We start from the raw sequence: 11103 nt of genomic DNA on the forward strand, positions 1-11103 counted from the left end.
TTAATTAAATTAGAAAGTAGCAATTTAGTTGTATTTGTAATGCGATCAATACTACTTATAAAACGGTGCATTTAAGACTAGCCCGTATATCACATATTATACTATATGTATTTAATTAAAATGTTTTAATACTTGCAATGCGAATGAAAACTCGAGATATAATAGGGTATTTAAAAAGTAGCTCTAATAATATTTGTTAATATTATATTATTTACCTTTTGATTTGATTAATAATTATTAGTGTACTTAATAGTACTTTATTATATATGATTGTTGATTAACTTAATGTAAATAACAATAAACTGAGTATTTTTCGATTGCTTTTATTTTACATATTTTATATATTATTTTACAAAGCTTACACGTATAACATAAATAATCTAGAACACGGCGCCGATGTCGTGACGCCAAAACAATGGTCTTAAATATCCTTATACAGTCAAAGAATAAAAATAAAATAAAAAATAACAATCTCGCACATCTTCTTAAGTTTTTTTGGGAAATAAATAAATGCATAAATTAAATAATAATAATAATACGATCACAATCATTGGCGATCCCCCGAAGAAGAGTATTTATTTTTCAATCGTCTTAAAAATAGGATCAGGATTAGAGTTAAAGCCACGCACCGATTGGAAGATAAGGTGGTTTATTCGTAGTTATTCTTAGTTAGTGAAACGCTGGAGTTCCGTATGCTGTTGAAGGAGCTTTCGATCCGAATGATCCTTGAGGCGCGTATGAGTCATATTTTCCTGATGAACCGAATCCGGATGATCCTGAGTAATCTGCCTGTTGTTGGTATTGATTGGTTGGAACTGATGGTGGTGGAGAATATGATGGTTGTACTGAAAAACATTGAATTTATATATGAAACACTGGATAAAGTTTAACAATCACTTGTCTTTTTAAATGGTAACTAGAATATTTTATATTCAATATCTTAATTGTTTAAAGATTAAGTTCACCCAAACAAGTGTAAATGATTCAGTCCAATAGATAGCAGTCATAATGCTTGATAAGAAAGCGTTTGAATTGACTTTTAATCGACTTAACAATATCTTTGCTGAATCTAAGAAATTACTTTAAGTTGTCTTCCTTCTTAAATATTATAAGAAGGCATTTATAGAATTCTGTGAAAATATATATAAAAAAAGTTAGTCTTATTCTATCTAGTGTCATAATGGTGAAACTATCAGATTTGTACAGGTAGATATAGAAGTATGTGATTATGTTCATGCTCTTTGAAATATAAATTAACACCAATCTTAAATTGAAATTTTTTGATCTACCTCTTGAACGCATTTATATGATAAAGACTGATTAATATTTTTTGACGTAGATCCTGAACAATAATTTACTCTGAATTGGGGCAAAGATCATTTAATATCCGGAATTAAATAATGATAATATAAAAAATGATATATCACCTTGATTAAAGTTTCCAGCTGCAGGAGCACCATACATCGAAGACGGATATCCAGATGCACCAAACTGATTTTTCGGTCCGGTATATCCGGAAGTTTCCGGATACTTAGCTTCACCTTCGTACCTTACATCCGCATGAAAGCCAGTCTTCCAGTCCGCGTGATATGTAACTGCAATGTAATTGAAAAAGATCAATCAATCTATAGAACAATAAAACACCCAAAGGTTGGTCAAGGTTGACGTTGATTGATTGCACGAAAGAGATGAAATTATCTTGTCTAGTTTTGCGAAAACAAGTGTGACCCAAAAAAAGATTGTAATCTCTTCTATAAAGATTTATCTTTGATCTGCTAACTACATACGTGATGTGTGTAATCTGATTACTCGAGAGGAGCAAGGTCTCATAATAAATTCATTCTTACCAATCTGAGTTCTTCCATCTGGAAGTTGAACCCTGTATTCTCCTTGAACTGTGTTGCCATCTGAAGTTTCTTTGCGACCGTAATCATTGCCGGTGTAGGGATCTTTCACAGCGTATCCGAATTCGTAGGATTTGGGCTAAATTTAAACATAAAAGTTATAGTTTTATATAACACTTGAAATATCGGACAAAATCGTGTTTGAAGAATGGCAGTTAAGCTCGCCATAGCGTGATTTTTAACTGTAATTTAGATTTTTATATAGACTGTAATTGTAATTGTGTCAATTGTGAAATGAACGCCCCAAGCGATGGGTGTTATAGAAAGTAATATTATTTTTATGTAGGCTTTTTGTGATTGTTGTGATCGAAAATTTCGAGCGATTTTCGTTAATGAATAAAGCACGAGTATTGCACCAATCGAACTTAAAAACGCGATAGTGTTGCCATATATAATTCATAAAAATTGCTGTGTGTTTGCTTTTGATAATTGGAAGCGATTTCACGTATTCAGGTCTCGTTTAGATGATATCGCAAAAATATAGACTTAACGAGTAACATGACATCATAGCTTTTTTATATTATTTTTAAGAATTTTTAAGAATTTCAAAGTCAAAATTACATGTGAAAATATGTTTTATATTGTTTATTTTAGCCAAAAATATTTAAGGCTTTGAATTAGTAAAGCTTTCACGCAGCAATGATTCTAGTCTATCAAAACAAGCCAGAAATAATTTAGTGTAATATGAGTAAAATCATAGTTATTAAAATAGTATAAAATACATGAAAATGTATAATAAATAATATATAATATTTAGGAAATTAATCAAAGCAATTTATTATAAATTTAATTAAAAATACTTTAATACTAATTTTATTTTGATTATTTGAAATTAGAGACTATTAAACATTTTTTAAATTATTGAAAAAAAAATATAATAATATATTTTAAATTTTAGTTTTTTTATAGCAACATTGTAATATATAATTTATAGGAAATTATTAATTGGTAAATACAAAACGAAAGTCAGAATCATTTCTAGTGTTTTATAAATACTATAGGACAAAATAGTTTGAATATATTTTATTTTTTTATTAGATCTTCCGCTGTAACCTGACAGGCGTAAGCCCAATGCGTTACAATGGGGTAAATATGTGTGATATAATGAATAACTACAAGTAAGTGTTACCCACCAGACTGAAAAAGTCTTGGAATCGGTGACATCTATATTAATAATTATAAATTATTATGTGTAATATAATTTATAACCAATAGATATCACTGCAGCTGGGGCTGTTTTTTTTAATAAAAGCGTATGCTTTTTTTATAAATGAAAATTCGGGGCTCGAATCCGCAACTTCAGAGTTACTAGTCTGAAACGCTACGGACTACGCTATTCCGTCCTTGAAATTTAACTATTTAACCTTATCTTTACTTTAAAAAAAGATGCATTGTAATAATTTACAAATGTAAAATTCGTCTATTTTAAATGTGCTAGCAAACGTTGAAACTAGCATAAATGTATTATATACAAATATTATTATTTATTTACTTTTAAGTATATTTTTACAATATTTAATAATATAACTTGTATTTTTTAACAAATATTTTTAATTATTTATAGAAAAAAAAATTAATAACTATTCAGAAAACAATAATATTATAGAAATCGTATTACTAATTAAGTATATTTTTTTCTTTGACAATCATTCAAAGTTTGTCGTTTCATATTTTCAAAATAATATTGTCATAAATTTTCAATATATTGTATATATTATATTACATAAATTCCTAATCGAGTGAAATTAAAAAATATTGAAATTTTATAATATATCATTGAAAATTAGTATTATAAAATATTTTTTTATAAAAAAATAATTTGAGTGTTTTGTTACACAAATGCATAACTGGCATATTTACCTCGTTGTATTCGTCTTGTCCTGAATGATGATCATGATGATCGTGTTGAGAATTATATCCTGATCCTGAAGCTGATGGTGTTCCATATGAAGTTCCAGGAGCAGTCAAACTATTACTCGGATTAGCATATCCTTGATTGTAATTAGTACTAGGAGCTGTGTTATAACTGGGAGCTTTGTAATTATTGCTTGGAGCTATGTAGGTGGGAACTGGTGCATACGAATTACTAGGCAAATTATAGTTGCTGGCTGTAGGAGATACATAATTGGAAGTGGGCACATTGTAGTTGGAACTAGGTGGCGTGTAAGTAGGGGCATGATAGGTTTGTTTTGGTACATTGTACGAGTTACTAGGTGGGCTATAAGTGCTACTTGGACGGGGATTATAGCTATTGATTGGAGCGTGATAGGTAGGACTAGGTTTGTAGGTATTGGCAGGAGCTCCGTAGTTAGTTGAAGGCTTTGAGTAGGTCGGTGCTGGATAATTGTAGCCGCCAAAGTTCCCAGATTGTACAGGAGGTTCAGCTAAGCACGCGGACAATAGGAACGCCAACGAGACGAGCTGCAATAAAAAACAATAAGGTCTAATTAGAGGTCCAATTTTGATGATAATTATCGCGTGTCGCAAGCGGCGACCCATTTGCAGGACTTGTACTTGGGTAAAAAGAAATTGCTCAACTTTTCGCTTTGGCATTGTTCGGAGGCAGATATGTAAATTGGTACTATAATCGATGTTTGATCATTTGTAAAATGGTTAAGTGTATATAATTTGGTTCACAATGCGATCGTGATATATAAAAATACTGATGTAATTGAGATTAATTTATATTTTTAATTAAAAAGTGTGTTAAAAAACTTTGATTTGTAATACAATAATTAAAAAAATATTTATCTTGTGTTGATTACAACAATAAGAGAGTTTTTATTGTATTTAAGTGTAGCAATATAACAATATATATTATTAGTCTGTTTTTATTTAAAGCAAAAAATTAAAAATATATGTAAGATATATTTCTATAAATTCTCTATAAATTTATATATACATACAAATATTAAAATATAAATATGATTTATAATAACTCTCCAAAGATTGCGAAGCCGTTGCGTATCAAATCGAAATAAAAATAATCTCATTATTCATCATGATCGCAAACAAGAACATCAATACCGCACACACACATTTATAAAATCTGCATACGACCCATAGTTTCCCAACACTTGACTCTTGAGGTCTCGCACTCGGTTGCGTGTATCTGGTTCGTGCCCCGGTCTCGATTCGGACCTTTTCTCGTCTTCTAATTAATTGGCAAACCTTTGTTTGTAAACATAGCTGTAAAGCTGTGAAGTTAAACGACTATGGAAGAAGAAGAAAAAAATCGTGCGTTATGCAAGTCTTCTTCTTGCGGAATGCGAAAGATGGAAAACACAAAGAGATTAATTGCGTACGTCAGAAAATAGAGTAGAAGATTTGTTTGGGTTACGAAAATATACGATTGAGACGTATGAGTGTGTGTTTATGTAGTGCGCGTGCAACGTTTGTTATCACTGCTTTTTGTCTTGTCCGATCGTGGGTACTGAACTAGAAAAGCACACTTGGGAAACGCATCTTACACACAATTGGATAAGATTTGCATGTTTCTGCAATAATTTGACAACAAAATGTGATTATATAGTATTAAAGTTTCAATGTTTCATATATGTTTACTCTTACGTTACAAAAGTAATATAAAGTTCAAGAATATAATTATTAGACATCGACGATCTGTAAGCGCGCAAACTTTTCTTACTATTGTTTTATTGTTGAACAGAACTTTTGTTATTATACAAAAACCTACAAAATTTTATTTCATATAGATAAATACAAAAAACTATTTTTTAGTATTAAAAATAACAAAAAATAGTATTACGTTTTTATCCCCATTATATGTATCATATATCACAATATGCTATATATCTTTTCTGGAGAACCAAAGAAATTCAATATTAGTCCGCTGCTCTTTTTGCTCTTTACTAACGACATACATGCGACAATTATTAACTCGGAATATTTTTTATATCCTGATGATCTGAAAATGTTTCAGAGTATACGCAAATTCGGATTTACTATCTTTACAGAAAGACCTAAAATCGCTGTGGGGTGGTCGATCGACAATCGGCTACCTTCTCTCACATTGTCACATTTTCCAAATCATTTTGTAATTAATCATAATGCTGTTTATATGTGAGCATAGTAAAATCTAATCTGTGATAATAGATCGGAATTATATTTATATAATAATCACTAATTCCGATTTCTCAGATACGATAAAAATTAAAAAAAATACTTAGTTCCATATGGGGCTTGCTTTTTCAGATAATAGTTATGTTTGTAATGTCAATATAAGTTTAATTAAGTATAAAATTTCTATTAAATATGTAATAATTTACTCGAAACTAACTTTATGCTTCATACTATATTAGCAATCTTTCATATAATTTAAAATTACAAATTATATATGTATCCATTGCGTATTTTTTTAAAGTTATCATCAAATTTATATCATAGGTAAATTAAAATGTAACAGTAGCAGCTACAAGCGTACTAAGGAATGGATAACAAGGTAGTAATTTCTCAATGGTTTTCTTCAAGAAATCTTTTTATGCAATGATTTAAATCGCATTACTTCCTTAAATTAAAATTCAATCAAGGTGTTTAGGTATATTTTGATATATATGTAATTTTAAAAGTTTAAAAATAAGATATGAAATAACTAAGCATATGTATTTTAATCTTATTGGAACATATAAAATTATACATTTAATGTACTTCTATTGACCATATCAACATCATATCTCTACAATTTTTATTCGAAATTCAACTAATTAGTACAAGTACTAACGAAAGGTTCAAATACTAGCTTTTTATAATATAAAGCTGCAGATAAATTATTTTTATTTTCGCCCATATCGGAACATCGTGCGAATTTTTCTCAGACGTTTGCAAAACTTTTCCATGGACTACTCAAAAATGAGTTTACGGTTGCAAAACTTTTCTCTGCGACAGGAAGGTTTGTTAATTACGTTAAAAATATGCAGCAACCTAATAAAAACATAATAATAACAAAAGCAAAATATGCACGCGAAGATTTATCGTGGGAGACTTTCAACACGCAGTGAAAATATTAAGCTATAATCGATTACCAAAGTTCTGTAACAACTATTATTATTTTTAAAAACACGCAATTAATTTATTGTAAGTATGATAAAATACAACTGAATGAAAAATCAAACATTACAATGGTCTATTAGTGGATTGCCCAAGATGTTAGTTTAACAACCGTTTTGGGTTTTAAATGGGTTATATGATGTGATTTTTTTATTTTGGGTTTTCTTGAACAATTTTTAATTAACATATACAACACATAAAATATTACACATACATATTTTTATATTATTAAATGGTTTTAACTAGTAATTTAAATATATATCATATTATATGAATAAAAAGCTCATATTATCATAACGCGAAAAATCGAATATAATTGAATTGTGATTATTATTACAAAAAAATATAATAATTTAATACAATGTTTATTAACTAATATTTTAAGGTTTTAAAATTACTTTTTGCTACCAATATAGGGGCACCCGTTTTGCATGATTTTTCTAAATCATTATTTTATTTAGTAATAGGGTCTTAGTTTTTGTCGTTGTTAATTCTGATTTTGAATATTATTTTTGCCGTTATAAAATACTAAAAATATTTTTTCAAAGGTTGCAATTATATCAAATTTTACTTACGTTTAATGTCGCCATTGTTTCTGAATGTGTATTAGAATTTTCTACTATTTGAACCTAGAACATAAAATATAATACAGTCATTAATTATTTTTCTCATACTAAACGCATAATATACATTTTACGCACATGATTTACGATTATCGTCAACTTCATTAAAGAATGAATAATCTCTGAGATTATTTCTAAATTTCGTACGTTTCAACGGAGCGTTATACAACGAATGCACAATATAAGCGTTATTTTTAATTAGTAGACGTAATCTTTTTGAGCGTGGTTAAAAGTGAGATTTTCGAGAGAATGTAAGCAAAATTTGACGATGAGAGTAATTAGTTCACAGAGAATACCCATAAAAATTAATTGATTGTTTTCTAAGCGCCCAATAAATTTATAAATAAATTTAATTAATGCTTTGTCTGTCCAGAGCTTTTCTTATACTCTATATAAAAACATACAACTTTTCTATTATTTATAGGACTGTTATGTTTTAATATGTGATATATTAATAAGTGACAAAAGTTTATATACAAATTGTTATAAATTCATATTTAGAACTAAGAACTATTGTATATAATCTTTCCACTTAATTTGCAAGTAAAAAATGCCATAAATTATTTATTAAAAATAAAAAATCTAGTAATAAATAAATTTCATCTGAACACCGTACGCAATTATGGATCGAATTTCGAATCAGATGACCTTGAACCTCAGTCTCTCACAATGGATCACACAATGAGCGATTCGGTCTCCGTGGTCCATTGTGCACGAGCCAAGGTGGGTTTTTCTCATCAGATTTCATTAAAGCTCATCCGTCTTCTCACGTTTCTTTCGAAATTGTCTCACTTAATAAATTTTGTAATTAGCCAAGCGACGATTGTGAAAAAATATATAATATATTTATATAAAAAATAAACATCCGCATCAAGGCGTTTTAATTTTTTCATGCCAAAAATATTCTATTATTATTTTATAGAATTATTGTGTATTATATACTTGGAGTAAAGATTTTTCAATGGAGGAGATCAAGTGTGGGATCAAAATAATGATCGCTGCTTTCGTTTTCCATATATCAGTATATTTTAATTCGTTGCGAAGGTTATGATTTATTTATTTTGCACACAATTAGCAATAAAACTTGTATGAGTAATTCTCATACAAGTCATTACACATTGTTGATTTTAATCGAATATAATTTTTCTAAGAAAGTGATTTTTTAATAAGAAAAATTGTATTGTAAATTTAGAAATAATAATAATAATTTAAAAAATTTTATGATTCACTTTTGTCAAAACAAATAATAAATCTAGATTATTACATTTATTAAAGCTAATAAAAATTTAGTTTTTCTCATTAACAATCTAATCATATTAACTTTCAAATCATTTATAATTTACATTTTAATGTGATTTTGCTGTGTTTTACTGATAAGGGAAATAAGTTTTTTTAATCTAAACTGAATTAAGATAATTTTTTTATAAACAATATGAAGCATGAAACAACTTAAGCAATAAATATCGAATATAAAATCTTGAGAAAAATGACAAAGTAATATATATTAATCATTTTTCCTTTCTTAAAATGTAAAGAAATGATATATTTTTATTTTTAATAATAAGTCGTTAGAAATCTATATAAATATGTAAATTGTAAATATTTTTTAGCTTCAATAAAAAATATTTATTAATGACATTGCACTTTTTTATCACAATGATATTTATAAGCAGATTTATGATTTCCCAGAATTCGTATAAAATGATTACATATAAATTGTTCCACATTTACTTTTCATTGAAACAACACTAACAAATAATGCCCATATTACAACAATAGTTAACACAACAATTTTGCACCAAAAATTTATATTTTTGCAACTTCAAAATTTCATATAATTATTAACTGAATTTATCATATAAATATTAATTATGTAAATTTAAAATCTGTCGGTAAAAGTTACTTTTATTATTAAAAAAAAACATAATTATATTCTACAGTGCAAAACTTGGCGTTAAATTAATAAATATATATTTTCTTATCATTTAATATTAGAAATACTTTAAAATTTGCTTATACATTTTCTTAACATGTCTATAATAACATTAAATATTATTTCATAAGTAACTACTTTAAAAATACAAAAATATAAATTAATAATCATGAATACAAAAGTAGTTTAAATTACTTTTATATTCTATAAAGGTTAAAAAACTAGTAAATTTACAAATAAATTTAAAAAGAAATTGAGTGATTTTATCAAGAATACTAAAATCAATATGTACTTTATATGTATGCATATAAAAAATCTTGTTACATAATTTAACTTAAATTCAGCTAAGCTTTTTATTTTGCTCAATTAAAGAAAATACTTATGATTTAGATTTTATTAAAAAAAAATTGTCTTTATTAATGCAATGCAGTTAAAATAGCAATATTCTTATTGTAATTACCATTCTCAGAATTTATTAAAAAAAAATTATTGATTTTTAGAAAATAGTTAGTAGTCAATATATTTTTTGTATTCACAAATTATTTGTTGTCTTTTAATGTATTTATACGGCAAGGAGAAACCATTACACTCAAGCTACTTCACGTCACTTATATCATTCTACGTAACGATACGTTAGTTGTCGTTACGCGATCGCGATGCGTCGAAAGTGACAGTGACAAGTCTCGTTTTTATTTATTTATCTTCTCCCAGTACGTACCTGTGCAGCTTCCGCGGTACTTGGCACACAACAACTGTTTGATTTTTTCGCCGGGCACGTGGTTTTATATAGATCAACGTTGCAAAACCGAGTACAGTCCGTTCGTCTCGAAGCACATACATACACCACAAGAACGTCTCAAGGTTCTCAAAGTGGATAAAATAAATGTTAAATAAACAAATATTAAAATTGAATCGGAGCTAACGAGATTTTAATACACGATGTGTTAAAGATTAAAAAAATATTATAACACAATATGTAGGACGTCTATGCACTGATTTGATTGTCCGCTTCATTGACTGGAATGATGCTAATAAAACTGTTCTTAATATCTGTTTTTTTTCTTGGTTGTATTAAATCGATCACGATTTAGTACTCTTTAGATTTAATTGTGTAATGGGTAAGATCTTATTAATAAATTATATGTTGAGAAATATTTTAAAAATGGCAAAAAAATAATATTTAAAGAATTACAATTTAGGACATAACCATCACCTTAAGTTATAATAATAATACATTAATAGCAGTATATTAATCAGCTTCTAAATAAAACTACAAAGTTATACTTTTATGGTGTTGAGTAAACCACTGCTTATTTTATAAAATTAATAGCTTTACAAAAAGTATGATACAAACTGCTATTTTTTAACATTGTTTATGTTTAAAAAAATAAACTATACATCCATAATTAATTATATTTTGATAATATTTTTGGAGCATATGTATTTTTTTTCAAAAAGTAGCAAAAATACTTAGCGTTACTCGGACTCTTTTTAATTAAAAACTATAATTTAAAAACACTACAATAATTTTAATTTTCACATATATTGTTTTTATTGTAGGTGTATATAATGACAATAA

General features: G+C 27.4%; 1 protein-coding gene across 1 annotated transcript; it reads right to left on the reverse strand.

The window, feature by feature from the left end:
* Positions 1-307: 307 nt before the first annotated feature.
* Positions 308-10276, reverse strand: LOC148235149 (uncharacterized). Its single transcript, XM_088186556.1, has 6 exons — positions 10243-10276; positions 7544-7597; positions 3765-4325; positions 1848-1983; positions 1428-1595; positions 308-845 (listed from the first exon to the last, which is right to left on the reverse strand). Exons 2-6 carry the CDS (start codon positions 7556-7558, stop codon positions 670-672), a joined length of 1056 nt encoding a protein of 351 aa, XP_088042682.1. The 5' UTR covers positions 7559-7597; positions 10243-10276; the 3' UTR covers positions 308-669.
* Positions 10277-11103: the final 827 nt, after the last annotated feature.

This window comes from Plectrocnemia conspersa, unplaced genomic scaffold (genome assembly GCF_051122295.1).
Source record: "Plectrocnemia conspersa isolate PC_06_02 unplaced genomic scaffold, ASM5112229v1 ptg000005l, whole genome shotgun sequence".
NCBI lineage: Eukaryota > Metazoa > Arthropoda > Insecta > Trichoptera > Polycentropodidae > Plectrocnemia > Plectrocnemia conspersa.